The sequence below is a fragment of the Rhinolophus sinicus genome, chromosome X (genome assembly GCF_036562045.2).
Source record: "Rhinolophus sinicus isolate RSC01 chromosome X, ASM3656204v1, whole genome shotgun sequence".
Lineage (NCBI taxonomy): Eukaryota > Metazoa > Chordata > Mammalia > Chiroptera > Rhinolophidae > Rhinolophus > Rhinolophus sinicus.
Window position 1 is genome coordinate 72,819,430 of NC_133768.1, and position 19,296 is coordinate 72,838,725.

General features: G+C 37.7%; 1 protein-coding gene across 2 annotated transcripts in view; it reads left to right on the top strand.

The window, feature by feature from the left end:
- Positions 1-19,296, top strand: part of RNF128 (ring finger protein 128) — a 128,947-nt gene that overhangs the window by 37,970 nt on the left and 71,681 nt on the right. The window contains exon 1 of one of the 2 annotated variants that reach the window (XM_074323512.1): positions 2,526-3,259. The exons of the other annotated variant lie outside the window; for it this stretch is intronic. Within the exon in view, the coding sequence (XP_074179613.1) occupies positions 2,767-3,259 (493 nt within the window). The 5' untranslated portion in view covers positions 2,526-2,766. Of the gene's footprint in view, positions 1-2,525; positions 3,260-19,296 lie in introns of those variants that run through there. 2 annotated transcript variants of the gene reach the window in all.

The following is a 19,296-nucleotide window of genomic DNA, read 5'->3' on the forward strand; positions in this document are numbered from 1 at the left end:
ATAGGTCCCTCAAAATCAAAATATCTAAACTGAAGTCATCTCTCCCTCCTACCAGCTCTATATGTTGAAAACCCTCCTCCTGATCGTTATCCACTCTTCCAAGCCAAAAACCTCCGAGCAATCCCTAACACTTTTCTCTCTTTCATCCTCCAAACAAGTCCTGTTGATTCTACCTCCAAAATACATTCCCAATCTGTATACTTATCTTCATCCCCACTACCTGCCTAGTCCAGCCTACCTTCATCTCTCACCTGGATCACTGCCAACAACCTCCTATCTGTGCGCCCTGTTTCTACTCTTGTCCCTCCCCATCTATTATCCACAGAGAAGATATAATGATCTCTAAAATTCAAATGTGATTATATATTACTCCCTGTTTAAACCCTGATTATATTACTCATTGCTTTTGGATAAAGTTCAAACTCCCCAGCTTTACCTAAAGGACTCTCAAGAACTAAATCTGTGGACTTCTAACTTTATCTCTTGTACTCTGGGTTCCGTCCAACCATTTTGTGTTTATAGAGCCTTGTAAAGCCTGTACTTGTTGTTACCCACCATTTTCAGTTTCATGCCTTTCCTTGTATTGTTCTTTACCTAGACAGGCTAACCCTCTCAAACTCAGCACAGGTATAACCTCCTCTGGGAAGCTTTTCCTTACTTCCCAATCTGGGTTAGGTTCCTCTTCTCTATTACCCATTATTGCCCTATGCATACTTCTCTCAGACCACCGACACTATATACATATAGCACTCTATACTGCAATCGTCAGTTTGCTTGTTTGATCGTCAAAGCTCATTTATGAGCTTTTTGAGAGCAGAGTTCATGTTTTATTTGATTTTTTTTTTTACCCCAAGGCTTAGCCCATGGCTGACGTGTAGTGGATGTGCAATAAATATTTAAGAAAAGAATGAATGTTAGTGAATGTCTCTCCAAACTTCATTTTGTAGGTACCTTATAAAAGATATCTTTTGTTTTGAACACATTGTTTCTTCAAAGCACAATATACATAGTTGATTGTAATGCAGATAATAGTGACTGAATTTTGAGAGCTCTTCACTAACAAATTCAGACAATTTCTGGAATTGTGCCATTTCATAGAGGTGGCTGATCCTACCCTTCTCTTTTCCCCTAGGTAATTTTTTTTAGAGATTAACATCATCAGTAGTTGGGAATGCCATGCTTTGATTATGGTGTTAATTTTCCACTAGGTTTCTCTCAAGCTATAAAAGTATCAAGTGCAGAATTGTCCCATGTTTAATCTTTGGAAATAATATTTATTAAGTAAATGTTGGACCAGGAACAGGGGGGAGTGATTGATCAGTAATTTAACAAATGTTGGGCTGGATAAAGTAAATTATATTTCTTTGAACTGAAAAAGTGGCTAAAGCTAAACATTCTGAACATAATTTTCTCTGATTATTACCTCAATGTAATAACTTTAAGATTATTTAAAAAGTATTGGGTCCCTGAACCTGTTTAATAATAGTATTTAACAGATATAATTTTCACATTCTACTTGTTTTAAGTGCTTTACGTGTATGAATTCATTTAATCATCTGAACAACACTAAGAGGTAGGTGCTATTATTATTTTACAGCTGATGAGGAAACTGAGGCACAGAGAATTTCCCCAACGTCAAAAGTTATCCATAACTGTCAGACACGAGGTGTATTATCAATTTAATCTAATGCATAGTTACTGAGCACCTACTGAATGCAGTAACTGACAGGGTGCATACAATTTTACATTTATAGTAAAGAGAAATCATAATGCAATAGTGCCCTGAGTGAATCGCCATGGGGAGTCGGGCTCCTTTTATTTACCGGGAAATGGAGAAAGATTATGTAGTTAAGGCCATGAATGGCACAGACATCTCCATTTGGATAAACCTGGTTTGTGTAAGATAAAAAGAGGCTTAGTTTTGAGGTGTGTGAAAACGGATTCTTTTTTGAGGACTAAAATTATTTTTATAAGGGGCCTCTGGTGCAGTATATATTAAGCATGGGCTAAGAGTAAGAAGGAAATACACAGGTAAGAGGTTTCTTTGGGGCAGAAAAGTAGGAAGGTTAAAAAAAAGGTTACGCGCGTTTCCTGCCCCCTCCCCCACCCCGAAACTCAGTAAAGGGCTTGCCCCCAGCACCACGCACCTACCAAAATTCTCTTGACTACAACTCAGACCCTTCTGATCTGTGCTTTTTATAAGAAGTTTCACATTCTGGCACCTTAAGCCTGAAACGCCCTTTAGGCAAATGTTAGGATGAAAAATGTATTCTTGCAATTCAAAACGGACTCGAATGCTACCAGAGAGCTTTTTTTTTTTTTTTTTTTTTTCATGTTCGCAGATTCTATAGTTCTTCACCTGTCCACCTTTCCTAAAACCACGCGACACACCTGGCCACACAGCCTTACATCCTACTCTAATGCCTGTCTCTCCTGTTACCCTTTTAAGAGGCGGATCCCGCAGTGTCCTTTCCTCCCTCCCAGCCACCTCTACCCCCAGTCGGCTGGGCGGAGCTTCATGCTAAATCCCCAGCGCCCGAAGCGGCCGCAGCAGCAGCGTAGAGGACTGGAGCAGAGAAGAGCTGCATCTGCAGCAGTGTCTTTACCGACTCTACGTGCCTCTGGGCGCGAACCTAGCTCGCAGCGTGCGTCAGTCTTTCCCCGCACCCCTCCCCACCTGGCGCGCACCTGGTTAAGGCCAGGGTCCTGCCGAGAGCTAGGAGAGCTCGTGCCTGGGGCCCTAGGGAACCGCCGAGCGCGCGCGCCATGGGGCCACCGCCCGGGGCCTGGGTCTCCTGCCGCTGTGGCTGCCGCTTTTCCCGATTGCTGGCGTGGTGCTTCCTGCTGGCTCTGAGTCCGCAAGCCCCGGGCTCCCGGGGAGCCGAAGCCGTGTGGACAGCGTACCTCAACGTGTCCTGGCGGGTTCCGCAAACCGGAGTGAACCGCACCGTGTGGGAGCTGAGCGAGGAGGGCGTGTACGGCCAGGATTCCCCGCTCGAGCCTGTGGCTGGGGTCCTGGTACCGCCCGACGGGCCGGGGGCGCTCAACGCCTGTAACCCGAACACGAATTTCACTGTGCCCACGGTCCCAGGGTACTGGGGGAACACCGTGCAAGTCTCTTGGTTGGCCCTCATCCAGCGCGGAGGGGGCTGCACCTTCGCAGACAAGATCCATCTGGCCTACGAGAGAGGGGCGTCTGGAGCCGTCATCTTTAACTTCCCGGGGACCCGCAATGAGGTCATCCCCATGTCTCACCCGGGTGAGTGCAGCTACTAAATTGCGCTCCTTCAAGCCCCTGCCAAGGCCAGTTTTTTCTATTTTCTGCAGTGTTCTCCTCCTCTACCTCCTTGCTCCGAAAGAAAACGAGTGCCCTTTCTGTCCCCACCAAGTGAGGTAGGGTTCTCTCCTCCCCTAGATTCACCCTGCGTGGGTGGCGGGGGTGGGGGGCTGGGCGGAAAATCCTTTCGAATTTGCCTCAGTGGTGGAAAAGGGTAAGACAAACGGAGTGCTGCGGAGGCTGGCAACTCGAGACGGACTGGTGGGGCTCTTTGCTTTGCCTTGTCCTGGTATTTCGAAAGGGTGCCTTGTGTTGGATTAATTGGTGGTGGGCATTGGCTTTGAAATGACTGCGGAGAAGACAGCCTGGAAATCCCTTCCTCACTCTTTTCCTGTTTAACAACCTCAGGCCTGCAACAGATTTTTCCCTCTGCTCTCCTTGTTTTTCTCCATGTTTTCTAGTATCAGGTACAAGATTGTGTTACTGTGCCCTGTTAACCTCATTGCAGTTTTGGTAGAAACTTTGCTTAGCTCTTGGGCTCATCTCTGCCCAGGGATCTCGGGTCCCAAATGATTGTTGGTAGCAGTGCTTTCCTTTGCCTTTGAACAAAATCTGATTTAGGGTTATTGAGTGACAAAAGAGGTGATTAATGTTACTGAAAAAAGAAGAGGTTTATGCAGGAGGATAGCAAAGGCCTAGACTTTGGAAAAGTAGTCCAAGTGGGTCTTAACATTTGTGGAGAGGAGGTGGGTTTCAGTTTTTCTTTTGCAGTTACCCTTCCAGAAACCCTAACTGTGATTAGGTATCTGTACTATATGTATAGTGATCCTAAGCCCCAAGGGACAAAAACAAAAAAAACAACAAAAAAAAAACATTTTGGGAGAAAAAGGAAGAGACACATAAAAGCAGTGTATCATAGTTGTTGAGAGCTGGGCCTCAAGTCAGGCCTTGGATAAATTCTGGCTCCATTGCCTACTAGTCCTGTGACCTTGGGCAACTTATTTGAAGTCTTTGAGTCTGTTCCCTCATCAATCAAATGGGAAAGAACTAAGAACTACTCCCACAGGTTTGACTTGAGGATGATATGAAATAATGCCTGTAAAGAGTTCAATACATCATCCTTCTCAGTAAAGGTTAGCTGATAGTCACTGAAGAGATGAATCTGCTTATTTAAGTAAGTACTTAGAGGGAGTTTTTTTCTTCTTTCTTTCTTAAAACAGTGTGTGTAGCCCTGCCTAGAGAACACTTGCTTTGAGTGGCTGGGTGGCATAATGGCAAGAACACTGCTTAGGAGATTTTAGTTTCTTCTTTGCCTCTACCAGCTTTGTGACCTTGTACTACTGTGTTTCCCTGAAAATAAGACCTAGCCGGACAATCAGCTCTAATGTGTCTTTTGGAGCAAAAATTAATATAAGACCCAGGGAAACAAGGTAGTTACTCGCTAGTCAAGTGATAGTATAGAGGTAGGAGGTGGAGGCCAAGTTGGCAGAGTATGCAGAGACAAAAGTAAACTGGATGAACTCTAATATCACTTCCCGTTCTAAAATGCTGTGATTCTTCGATATTATGTTAATTAAATGAGCAACTGTATTTAAATGTATATAAATGAGAAACTGTATCTCTCTTGGTTGATAATTCATTGATTAGAATGAAATTTATTTTTAAAGACTAATAAAAATGAAGACTAAGGACTTGATAAGTTTAAACGTCCTTACGTTTCAATTGGCTACCTAAATGCAAGGGTTTGACTTTGTCTCCTCCAAAAGAGATTCCTTTGCATGAACGATTTGGAATTGAGAAATCTTTAATTAGAGAGTTTCTATTTAGACTGCTTTCATCTTACTTCTGTTAAGAATATCAGCTTAATATTTATCTGACAGTTTTAGGGGACAATAAAATTATTTTTTGTTGAGCTCCTACTATATGTACTTACTTATCACTCTATATACAACTTATACTTTATTGAGACAGTACGGTATGCTAGGAAAAGCACAGGCACTGTAGTCATGAATGTGAATTAAATTCTGGATTTACCACACAACAATAGCTTTGTGTCCTTGGTCAGATTATTTAATTTACTGACTCTCAGTTTCCCCATCTGTAAGATAGAGATAATATTTATTTATTTTACTTTTTAAACATTTTTTATTAGTTTCAGGTGTACAAAACAATGTAGTAGTTAAAGATTTATAATTTATATCCCTCACACAGTGATAATCCCCTCCACCATCCACTACCCCTCTGACATCGCACACAGCCATTACATTTCCACTGTCTCCATTCCTAATGCTGTACTCCACTTCATATATATATATATGAATATATATATATATATATATATATAAAATTCATATATATATATATAAAATTGTAGTTGGCATTCATTATTGTTCAGCTTCAGGTGTACAGTGCAGTGATCAGGCATCTACATCATCCCTGAGGTGGTCTCTCTCCCTAATGAGACAAGTGTCCATCGGATACCCTACAGAATCTTTACAACATTATTGATTACATTCCCCAAATTGACTTTCGTATCCCTGTGGCAGTCTTGTGGTTACTGACTGTGCTTTCTAATCCCCTCACCTTCCCCCTTATTCCTATCCCCCCTTCCCATCTAGCAACCCTCAGTTTTTCATCTATGTTTCTGAGACTGTTTCTGATTAGTTCATTCATTTAATTATTTTCTTTAGATTCCACAATAAGTGAGATCATATGGTATTTGTCTTTCTCTGTCTGACTTATTTCACTTGACATAATGTTCTCTAGGTCCATCCATATTGTTGCAAATAGTAAGATTCCATTCTTCTTTATGGCTGCGTAATACTCCATTGTATAAATGTACCACAGTTTCTTAATCCAGTCGTCTACCGATGGGCATTTTGGTTGTTTCTATATCTTGGCTGTTGTATACAGTGCTGCAATAAACATAGGGATGCATACACTTTTTTGAATTAGAGTCTTGGATTTCTCCGGATAGATACCTAGGAGTGGAATTGCTGGGTCATAAGGCAATTCCATTTTCAAATTTTTGAGATATCTCCATATTGTTTTCCATAGTGGCTGCACCAATCTGTAATCCCACCAATAGTGCACAAGTGTTCCCTTTTCTCCACATCCTCGCCAGCACTTGTTTGTTGATTTATTGGTGATAGCCATTTTGACTGGGGTGAGGTGGTATCTCATTGTGGTTTTTATTTGCACTTCTCTAATGATTAGTGAGGTTGAGCATTTTTCCATATGTCTGTTTGCCTTCTGTATGTCCTCTTTAGAAAAATGTCTCTTCATGTCCTCTGCCCAGTTTTTAATTGGGTTGGTTTTCTTGGTTTTTTTTTTTTTTTTTGGAGTTGAGTTGAGTTTTTTATAAATTTTGGATATTAACCCCTTATCAGATATATCATTGGCAAATATCTTCTCCCATTCATTAGGATCCCTTTTTGTTTTATTGATGGTAGAGATAATATTTACATTGCTGTGATTATTATTTTATTGGAGTGACATTGGTTAGTAAAATTATATAGGTTTCAAGTGTGTTCACCACCCAGTCAGTTTTCCTTCCATCACCATATATTTGACCCCCTTTACCCTTTTCTATCATCCCCTCTACCCCCTTAAGCTCTGGTAATCACTGAACTGTTATATGTGTCTATGAGTTTTTGTTTCTTTGTTTGTTTGTCTTGTTCCTTTGTTGCTTTCAGTTTTATATACCACATATGAGTGAAGTCGTATGTTTTTTTACTGTTTCTGTCTGACTGATTTCGCTTAGCATTATAATCTCAAGATCCATCCATGTTGTCACAAATGGTTCTATTTCATCTTTTCTTACCGCCGAATAGTATTCCATTGTGTGTATGTACCACATCTTCTTTATCCAATCATGTATCGAAGGACAGCTTGGTTGTTTCCATATCTTGGCCACTGTAAATAAGGCTGCAATGAACTTTGGAGCACATGTATCTTTACGGACAAATGTTTTCAGGTTTTTTGGGTAGATACCCAGGAGAGGGATTGCTGGGTCATATGGTAATTCTATTCGTAATTTTTTGAGGATCCTCCACACTGCCTTCCATAGCAGCTGCAACAATCTGCATTCCCACCAACAGTGTATGAGGGTTCCTTTTGCTCCACAGCCTCTCCAACACTTATTATTTGTCTTGTTGATGATAGCCATTCTAACTGGTGTGAGGTGATATCTCATTATGGTTTTGATTTTCATTTCCCTGAAAGCTAGTGAAGTTGAGCATTTTTTCATATTTCTGTTGGCTATTTGTATGTCTTCTGGGGAGAAGTGTCTGTTCAGGTCCTCTGCCCATTTTTTTAATTGGATTGTTTGTTTTGTTGTTTTTGAGTTGTATGAGTTCTTTGTATAATTTGGATATTAGTCCCTTATGGGAAGTGTTGTTTGCAAATATCTTCTCCCATTCAGTTGGTTGCCCCTTTGTTTTGTTGATGGTTTCTTTTGCTGTGCAGTAGCTGTTTAGTTTGATACACTAACATTCCTTTATTTTTGCTTTTACTTCCCTTGTCTTTGAGGTCAAATTCATAAACTCCTGTCTGAACCCTAGGTCCATAAGTTTAGTACCTATGCTTTCTTCTATGCAATTTGTTGTTTCAGGTCTTATGTTTAGGTCTTTGATCCATTTTGAGTTTTAATTACATTGCTGTGATTATGAAGGATAACATATGTAAGCTACCTAGCAGATAATAAATATTCAGTTAAAGTTACTTATGATAGTAGGTTGATGCTAACAAGATGCAGAAGATTAACATACAAATATATGATTATGCAACCATCAGTTTGAAGACATGAATGCACTGGGAATCTAATCATGGCTATTTTGCTTCTGTATAGTATTTAGAAATAAAGCCCTAAATATTGATCACTTTAAATTACATTCAGAAAGATATTTTGATACTTTAAAAATATATCTTATCTGATATGCTGACTATAGCAAAGTGTACCATTAGACTATCTGGCTTAAAAAGCTACCTAGTTATTTCTCCCTTGAACTCCTGGAGAAACTACTTTTCAACACGAGAGAAAAATCACTTTGCATTTCATTCACGTATGTTGTTGAATATTTGCTTGCAAAGTGCTGTATTGTTTGCTTTACTCATCGCTGAGAGAAATCCTAGGGATCACTGAAATCTCTGGTCAAAAATGACTTAATCTTGGACCTTAGTGGTAGAGAGATAAGACTAAGGTTTAAGTGTTGATTAACTCTATATTTATTCCTATGAATTACACAAGGGCCACCAAATGTGGAAAAGCCAGTGCTGTCTTCTTTCTTTAGAGAATCTCTCTTCACTCACTCTCACAGGGGCCTGTGCTTGAATTGTTTGTCATTAGTTCGAGTTTGTGCTGAGCATCCACACTGTCACCTGTTACAGTCTGGTGACCATGAAGACTGATTTGTTGCAAGTCAACAGAACTAAGTGATTTAATTCTGATTTAGAACTGATTTGGAACAGTTTCTTTAAAACTTTTATCAGAGAGAAACTCCACTGTATAAGAGTGATCAATTAAAGAAATGAGGCTATTTTTATGTATACCAACATTTCACAAAAAATTGTAACCTTGTATCAACCCATGCAATTTGTTTCTGTATAGTATTATTTTTGTTGCAGAGTACTCAGAAAATTCTTATTCACACAGATAAATAATAGCAAATGATAGGTGTTTATTAACAGCTTATCTTGCAATCTGTGGGTATTTTTCAATCAAATTGATCCAGAAACCTGGAAGAAAATTAAGAGACCATTTTGGTTTCAAAGTTTAACCACTGTTCATATGTCTTAACTATGAAAATCAGGTAAGAAGCAGCCAAAACTTAGAGTAAGCACTAACATCATCTAAAAGTAGAATTGTCACTGGGGCAGCCGGATGGCTCAGTTGGTTAGAGTGCAAGCTCTGAACAACAGGGCACTGGTTCGATTCCCACATGGGCCAGTGAGCTGCACCCTCCACAGCTAGATTGAAGACAACGAGCTGCCATTGAGCTACCAGTTGGTTAGATCGTGAGCTCTCAACAACAAGGTTGCCGGTTCAATTCCCACATGGGATGATGAGCTGTGCCCCCTGCAACTAAGAATGAAAACTGCGACTGGACTTGGAAATGAGCTGCGCCCTCTACAACTAAATTGAAGGACAATGACTTGGAGCTGATGGGCCCTGGGTAAACACACTTTCCCCCAATATTCCCCAATAAAAAAATAAAAATAAATAAAAGTAGAATTGTCACAATGAGTCAAGGTACACATTTTTGTTATTGTGCAGCTAACTGTTCTACTTTCATCACATAGATGGGACTGAACCTTAGATACTGTTTAATTGAGCGCAGCCCATTGGTTTAAGTAGTGTAGGTACTTTGCTTGTACAATTTTCCTTGAGTCAACATGTGCAGGCATGAATTTATTGAAAGACCCTGTGGAGCTACAACCTTCATAATCCATGACACATGTACAAGATCTTGAAAATTATTCAAAGAGAAGGCAGGAGAAGGATTATTTGTGGGGGCTGTAAGAAAGTGAATGAACCAACCAGTTAAGCTAATGATTGTTTGGTCTTCAGTGGGCTACAGTCTGATATAGAAAACAGATGCTTCTGTACATTATTGAAAGACAGTAGAGCATATTAAGAGGTTAGGCTCTGTCACTTACTATTTTTAAAATTTTAGACCTGTTATTTTACTTCTTTAAGTCTCAGTTTTCTCCTATTTAAGATGGGCATAATAAGACTGCCTCATAAATTTGCTGGGATTAAATGAGATAATCCAGATAAAATGGTTAAGAAAGTGCCTGGCATATAGGAAGCTAGTATATATATTTTTTATTATAGTTAAATGTATTTTAGAAAATGAAAATTGAATCTTATGGTTGTTGTACACAATTTGAAAATTAATAGCCTAGAGTACTTCAAAGTCCACATTACCTGAAATCCTAAATTTAACTCTTTAGGAATAGGGTGAGTAGACTGAATTTCTTACAAGAAAATGATCTTTTGACCCACCTGTGTTTATCATTCTTTTCTCAAATAACTGCCTCTCCTTCAATCTCCAATCAATCTTTCCATTCACAAAGGACTTCTGGATAGTATTTTACACTGATTTATCACCACCCGATCTCTGCTCAAAGACTTGACATTTAGTTTTTGTTTTTTGTTTTTTTCCCCGCCTTTGAAAAGAATCCTTTTTTTTTAGTAGTGTGAGAAGTTCGGGGAGAATAAGAAGAGACTAGGTGGTGATGATTTACCAAAGTAAAGTACCATTCCTAATTCCTAAATTCGTTTCTAGATACATCCTTTTTGATATCTCTGCAGTACCGTGTTTTACACTGTTGACCACTACTTCGAAACCCCCTCCCAAGCAGTCTTTTGCTTCTTTTGCCTCTCTTTTGTTTCATTTCTATTATTTTGTTAATTTATTCATCTAACACCCCTTTTTCCTTGAATTCAAAACTAGACCCCCCCTACTCCCCCTCCAATAACTAACTACCACATCCAGTTGATTCTGTCACTTTGAATCTTCTCACTTAAGTCCCCTTCTTCCCTGAAACTGTTATTACTCTGCTTTCAGTTCCTATTTCTTCTCGTGGGAACAAATGCTTAACCTCCTAATTGGTCTCCCTGCCTCCAGTCATTACTTCCCTCCAATACTTCTTCCACGTTGCCACTGGAACACAGTTCTCATTACATATGCTCAAAACCCATTACTTTTAAATTTTAGACTGCATTTCCCAGCGTGGTATACAAGACTCATAATCCTACTTTTGTAGCTTTCTGTACCTCTTCTTTCCAGTTGGTCCCTAAATGTTCTTATCCTTTCATTTCATCATTCCTTTGCTTGTACTTCTGCTTTTGCTTATGTACCCTTTTCTTTCCTTTGCTGGTCAAAACTTACCTATCTTTCAAAACCCAACACAAATGCCTCCTTATCTTTGAAGTATTTCGAATTCCTTATTTTCTTCTTCCCACCACAGCCCACATCAAAACCAAAATAATCTCTGCTCCCTTTGCACTTCATCTATCATACTACTTTCTGTGTTTTGCTATAGTCATCTGTTTATATATTTAACCTTTCTACTGAATTGTAATCAATTTAATGTTTTATTAATTTTCATATTCCACATAGAAACCTTTTTTACTGTATTGCTCTGGAAATGCTTAAGTTGCTTTAAATATCCAAGAATACCAGAGAGTCTTAAGATTCGCTAGAAAAGTATCTAATTGAAGGGGATTGAAATTCAATTCACTGAAAACATTTATCAGGGGTCTACTGTATGCTAGGTACTGTGCTTCTCACCTGAATATACAAAATAATTAAGGTAAAGTGGGAGGAATAAGAGTGTACAAATACTTCAAGATTGCAAGCTTCCTAATTTTTATGGTGATCGTCATCATGGGCCAGTTTATGGATTTTTAATGGCAAAATGAGCTAGGTAACAGAAATAATGACAACGAGTTTCTACAGTGAACTTTTCTCATTCTATTTTTGATGATTTAAAAACTTAATTTATACAAGCATTCAATTTATGTCTCCAATTAAAATGTTCCCATTGAGCATGTTGGTGAATGTGGAATTACATAACATAAAAGCCTTTAAAATATATAGCTTGATAAGCACATTGTTTTTCTGAGCACATAAAGAACTTTTTCCCCCCAGTCCCTGGAAGATGTGTGTTATCTCATACAGAATGCTATATTTAATCTACGTGCCCAGGCTTAAATGGAGGAAATAGAGGAAAGTACCAGAGACATTTTCTAAGTTATTTTCTGATTATAAAATTAGTCATACTTCTTGCAGTAAACTTAGAAAACATAGAGAAGTATAAAACTAAAAAATACTGCATAATTCTACAGAGATAGCACCATTAAGATTCCTTCTTGTCTCTTTTTCCATGTATAGGCATAGTTTTGTATCTTTTATCATAATGATTATTTTTTCATGAGTATTAATGTAGTATTAAGAAAATACATACAATTTAAAGGAAAACATAAAAACACATAGATATAAACATTTTGGTATTTTGGAGTGTTTTTGTTGTCATTTTCTTCTTTTGTCCTACATATATATTGTTTAAATAACTATATACTGTATATACAGTTTTGTGTCCTACTTGTTATTGTAAGCATCTCCATTTAATTAAAAATAGAAAGAGGGTTCTCTTATAAGTTGAAGGTGGTAGTCTTTGACTGAGGGGCAAGATTGAGCTTCCTTTCCATTAACGAGCAGAAAGGAAGTGCAGAAATGGTGATAGGGAGGGGTGTGAATTAGAACATTTAAAACAAAAATATGCCTCACAGAGTTTTACATAAAAATATACTTACTAGCCATAAAGGATCTGACCTAACCCATATGCATTGCCTATTGTGACCTTGGTCTTTTGAAAGGTTTGATCACCATTTGTGCTTTAGTTCCTTTGCTCTCATAAAATTCCTGTTGGTGATGTCTTTGTCACAAATGAAATTTGTGCCCAGCTTCCCTATTGCTTGGTTAAGTAGTACCTAATTGACTAAAATGGCTTTTATTGTTCACGATAGCCACTGAACTGTAAACTATTGTTGGGGTTTTCCCCAAAGTTGCTTAATAGGGTACCACAGATATTGCGTAGGGATGAATAATTTTTTGTATATGTCAATTTAATGGAAGCATTAATGCATACCAAAAAGGTACAGAAATCATTAGTGTATAGCTCAGTGGATTTTCAAAAAGTGAACACACCTGTGTAACCAGCACCTAGATCAAGATACAATAGTACCAAAACCCCGGAAGAGTACCTCACACCCCAAAGTGAAGAATTTTTGAAGCAGCACCATTGTCAACCTTGTCCCTTCAGGGAATGACATCTTGCAGCATGTGGTAGGAGTGTAGTCAACCACAAAAAGTCCCCTTCACTGCATTGGAGCTAGTTAACTGTGGTGATCGTCAGCTACATAGTGTAGGAAGTTATTTCCAAGCATAGAGTACTTTCAGTTTTTTGAAGCAGTTACTAAGCCAGTTCAGAGTTGCCGCATTTTGATGTTAACACCCACTTTGGAGCCTTACAGCAAAGCAGAGCACAAGGGCTCTTGGTTATTATTCCATTTCCTGTTCTGTCTTTTTCTCTTTTGGCTGTAGGTATGTCTTTCTATATATTGTGGCATATAGTTACTGCTTGTTACAATAGGCTTGTTACCCATAGGCTTGTTACAATATTGGTTTCTTTCAAAAATAACTTTTGGTGATTTATGCCTTACTTGATGGAGGAGACTGTTAGGTTCAGAACCTGGTTGTAATTTATTTGGTTTATTGCTTGAATGCTCAAGTTAGATATAAATCAGTGATTTTCAAAACCCTATTCAATCCTATTTATTTTGACCTTTTTTGAAAGATGATGGTACTAGAACTCAATTGTTGATGTGTGTGTATATGTTTGTCTCAAGATATTAATCATAGTTTCAGATAAAATGTTGAAGTAGCATAGTTAAATGTTGCCTGCAACTAAAAAGTCTTAGCTTTTAAAAAGATAATACACCAAAATGTTAACCTTGGTTATTTCTGGTTGGTGGAATTATAGGTAGTCCCTTTCTGATTATAAAATTATCTTCATTATTATTTTTCTGTATTTTCTGAATTTCCTATAATGAATATCCTTTATACTTACAATCAGTAAAAAATCAGTTATTTAAAAAACATCCAGAATACTCCTGTAGCACTGATAAATACCAAAGAAAGCATTAATAACGTGACTATAGCAACAATAGGAACAAAGTATGTCTGAAAATAGAAATGATTTACATACTATTATGAGAATTTAACAAAGAATTGCTTTGGTCTTTTGAATATATCTAACCCATATGATTGTTAGTATGACACTTTCTTGTTAACACGAGTTTCTTAATATGTAAAATGAGCCTTGACCACTGAAGAACTGACTTTTCCTATTTTAATAGAGAATATTTCTCTTTACCCTTTGTATCACTATTTGTATTTTTTTCTTTCCCGTCTTACATACATATACACACATGCCTCACTTTTCTTAGTAATTTTGTTTCTTTCCCCAAAGAAGCTTTCCCTCACTAGCCCCCTTCAATATATTGGTGGTTTTCACCCATGACACACTGGATTCATCGTGTGACAATAATTTTTGTCATTCTAGAAAACGGGACAAAATTTTAGAATAAGGGCAGAAAGGAATCATGGTATTCTTATTTTTATACTTGATTAATGATGGGCAGAATGTACAAGCTCAATCCAAATTGCATTTAAGGCATCTTTAAGTTGAATTATTTATTTTTAAAATCAACATTTCCCTTGAAGTAATATTCAGCTATACAGAATTCCACCAGTTGGTGGTATGCATAAGAAAATGCCAAACTCAAGTAAACATTTATTTATTTATTTGTTTATTTATTTATTTATTTATTTCAAGGCGGGCACAGCTCACAGTGGCCCATGCAGGCATCGAACCGGCAACCTTGGTGCTACCAGCACTATGCTCTAACCAACTGAGCTAACAAGCCACCCCTTAGGACACATTTTGTGATCCACTTTTGTATCCTCTTCCTCTGCCTTTCAAAGCTTAATTAATTCTACCTTAGATAATTTTACACACACACACACACACACACACACACACACACACACATACACACATACACACACTCCTTCTTAGAGCCCTATCTTTCTTTTCAAAAAAAATTTGAGCTTCCTTCTATGTGATTCCACTACTTTTAAAGTGAAATTAAACATTATAACAAACCAGTTCTCTCAGTATCTAAGGACCTTAAATGTGTCAATAATTCACTCCCACAATCTCCGCAAAAACCTCCCATCAATCATGTAATCCTCCTGATTAAATAAGCATTTTTCTTATGTACTAGTAGTATTTACGATCAATTTTAAATGCTTTTGTTTAGCTTTAGGTATTTCAGTGATGCTGTTTTCTGAAAAGTTTTATTACAAATATGGGTAAGACAGTCATTTGTATCTGCTTTGCAGTTTTTATCCCTCAAAGCATTTCATATGCAACAATCTATGGATTCATTTGGAAACCCAAACACTGTGTGACAACATTACTATGGAAAAATGTGCTGTCTCTAATTCCAAACAACAGACTTACAAATGAATTTTTGAAACACAACCCATTAGTGTTTCTTTTGTGGTTATTGTTCATAATGGTAGTCTATGAAACAGAGTTTATCACAGCTGACCCTTGAACAACACAGGTTCGAACTGTGCAGGTCCGCTTACACACAGATTTTTTTCAATAAATACGAGTATACTGTCTACCGTCCATATCCCCAGATTTTGCATCCTCAGATTCAACCAGCCGTGGACCAAAAACAGTATTTTGGATCTGCAGTTGGGAATCTGCAAATGTTAAGGGCGAACTATATGCATTCTTCTATGCCATTTTATATAAGGGACTCGAGCACATCCCATTTTATATAACGAGTATCCTCAAACCAATCCCCCACAGATAGAGAGGAACGAGTGTAGTTAAGTTTTAAGGGAGTCAAAATTTATACACAGATTTTTGACTGTGTGTGGGAAAGGGGAGGTCAGCACCCCTAACCCTTGTTGTTCAAGGGTTGACTTCCAAATCATGCTGCTTTAGAGAGTTTTCTCTATTATTCAGTTTCTTTGTGATGTTGATCAAAGCTCTCTCCCTCAGCTTTTCCACATGTTTTACCTTATGGACTCTGCATTTTGTTTTCCTAACCTATGATGATCTGAGAAAAAGTTGGCTTATTTTAATAGCACTTGAAATGTTCCTAAAAGTTTTAAGAACATAACTTTGACTTGTGGCTTAGTTAGCCATTAATAGGTTTCCAAGTTGGTACATCTTTTCTCAGTAGAGGATTTCAAGAGTAATTCAGATGAAGGCTAGAAAAGTATGGGTATATTGAATGAGGTTTTCATTTATAGATCTACAAACAACCTATATTTAACACAGTTCCAAAATACTTTGAGTTGTAGGGTATTTGGAATTATTGTTTTCCACCACCATCATTTCGTTTTGGCGAGAGGATGTGTAAGAAAGACTGAAACTGGCCAGTGCAAAAGTGCTAGTCATCTCCCTTGCCTTAGCCCCCAACCTTTTTGTTTGCTCCTATATGGCTGATGCCTTTTGGTAGAGCTGTCAAACAAAACAAGGAAATTGACTTACCTTGAGTGATGTAATTAAAAGGCTAACAGATTATCCTTTGATGGTAAGGAAAGCTACATGATTGCTCTATTTTTATTTCAATCTATTGTACCAAAGATGAATGTGTTCCATTTGAAACTGGGAGACAGTATACTACAATGAAAGGATGGGTGTCCTTGAGTCAGACTGTTTGGCTTGAATTGCAACCCTACCAATTAATAAATATGTGATCTTGGGCCAAGTTGTTAACTTGGATTTCATGTGTCTTGTTCATCAAAGGGGGGATAATAATGACCATTTTCTATGATGTTGTAAATAAAGTATTTGACATATAGTGGGCATTTAGTGAATGTTAGTTCTGTTGAACCTTTTGCTAGCAATTTTATTACTATACCTAATATTTCTCCTTTGGCTGTTACAGCTGTTCATTACCATACTTTGAAATATGTAATTGTTCTTTATGCAGAAGCAGGGGAAAAACTGTGGTATCCAAATTGCTATTTTTCTGAGCAATTTCTCAGAAATGCATAACGAAATCACATAATCAAGAAACTGAAACAACTATCTTGTCCTCTTTCTTTCTCCACTGTGTATATCTGTGGTTTTTTTGTTTTGTTTTTTTAATTTATTGGTGTGACAATTGTTAGTAAAATTGCATAGATTTCAGGTGTACAATTCTATATTACATCATCTACAAATCCCATTGTGTGTTCACCACCCAGAGTCAGATCTCCTTCCATCACCATATATTTGATCCCCCTTACCCTCATCTCCCACCCCCACCCCTCTTACCCTCTGGTAACCACTAAACTATTGTCTGTGTCTATGAGTTTTTGTTTCTCATTTGTTTCTCTTGTTCTTTTGTTGTTTTTGGTTTATATACCACATATCAGTGAAATCATATGGGTTTCTGCTTTTTCTGTCTGACTTATTTCGCTTAGCATCATACTCTCAAGATCCATCTATGTTGTCACAAATGTTCCTATATCATGTTTTCTTACTGCTGAATAGCATTCCATTGTGTATATATACCACCCCTTCTTTATCCATTCATCTATCGAAGGACATTTTGGTTGTTTCCATGTGTTGGCCACTGTAAACAAAGCTGCAATGAACATTGGAGCACACGTGTCTTTAAGTATAAATGTTTTTAGATTTTTTTGGTAGATACCCAGGAGAGGGGTTGCTGGGTCATATGGTAATTCTATTCGTAATTTTTTGAGGAACCTCCACACTGCCTTCCATAACGGCTGCACCAGTCTGCATTCCCACCAACAGTGTATGAGGGTTCCTTTTTCTCCACAGCCTCTCCAACACTTGTTACTATTTGTCTTGTTGATGATAGCCGTTCTGACTGGGGTGAGGTGATATCTCATTGTGGTTTTTATTTGCATTTCTCTGATGATTAGTGATGTTGAGCATTTTTCATATGTCTATTTGCCATTTGTATGTCCCCCTTGGAGAAATGTCTCTTCAGGTCCTCTGCCCATTTTTCAATTGGGTTGTTTGTTTTTTTGTTGTTGAGTTGCATGAGTTCCTTGTATATTTGGATATTAGCCCTTATCGGAGGCACTGTTTGCAAAAATCTTCTCCCATTCAGTTGGTGGCCTCTTTATTTTGTCAATGGTTTCTTTTGCTGTGCAGAAGCTTTTAAGTTTCATATAGTCCCATTCGTTTATTTTAGCTTTTACTTCCATTGCCTTTGGAGTCAAATTCATAAAATGCTCTTTGAACCCAAGGTCCATAAGTTTAGTACCTATGTTTTCTTCTATGCAGTTTATTGTGTCAGGTCTTATGCTTAAGTCTTTGATCCATTTTGAATTAATTTTGCTACATGGTGACAGATAGCAGTCCAGTTTCATTCTTTTGCACGTGGCTATCCAATTCTCCCAGCACCATTTATTGAAGAGGCTGTCTTTCCTCCATTGTATGTCTTTAGCTTCTTTGTCAAAAATTATCTGTCCATATTTATGTGGTTTTATTTCTGGGTTCTCAATTCTATTCCATTGGTCTATGTGTCTGTTTTTCTGCCAATACCATGCTGTTTTGATTATTGTAGCCCTGTAGTACAAGCTAAAGTCAGGAGTGTGATACCTCCAGTATTGTTCTTTTTCTTAAGATTGCTTTGGCTATTCGGGGTCTTTTGTGGTTCCAAACAAATCTGATGATTTTTGTTCTATTTCTTTAAAAAATGCCATTGGGATTTTGATGGGGATTGCATTAAATCTGTATATTGCTTTGGGTAATATGGCCATTTTAACTATGTTGATTCTTCCAATCCATGAGCACGGAATGTCTTTCCATTTCTTTGTGTCTTCTTCAATTTCTTTCAAAAATGTCTTATAGTTTTCAGCATATAGGTCTTTCACATCCTTGGTTAAGTTTATTCCTAGGTATTTTATTCTTTTTGCTGCAATTGCAAAAGGAATTGTTTTTGTATTTCTTTTCTGAGATTTCATTGTTAGTATACAGGAATGCAGTGGACTTTTGTACGTTGATTTTGTAGCAAGCAACTTTACTGTATTCGTTGATTGTTTCTAATAGCTTTTTTGTGGAGTCTTTAGGGTTTTCTCTATATAGCATCATGTCATCTGCAAAGAGTGATAATTTAATTTCTTCATTCCCAATTAGGATGCCTTTTATTTCTTTCTCTTGCCTGATTGCTCTGGCAAGGACTCCCAACACTATGTTGAAAAGTAGAGGTGGTAGGGGACACCCTGTCGTGTTCCTGAACGTAGAGCAAAGGGCTTCAGTTTTTCACCATTAATTATGAGATTAGCTGAGGGCTTGTCATATATGGCCTTTATTATGTTAAGGTATTTTCCTTCTATACCTATTCTATTAAGTGTTTTAATCACAAATCGATGTTGTATCTTGTAAAATGCTTTTTCTGC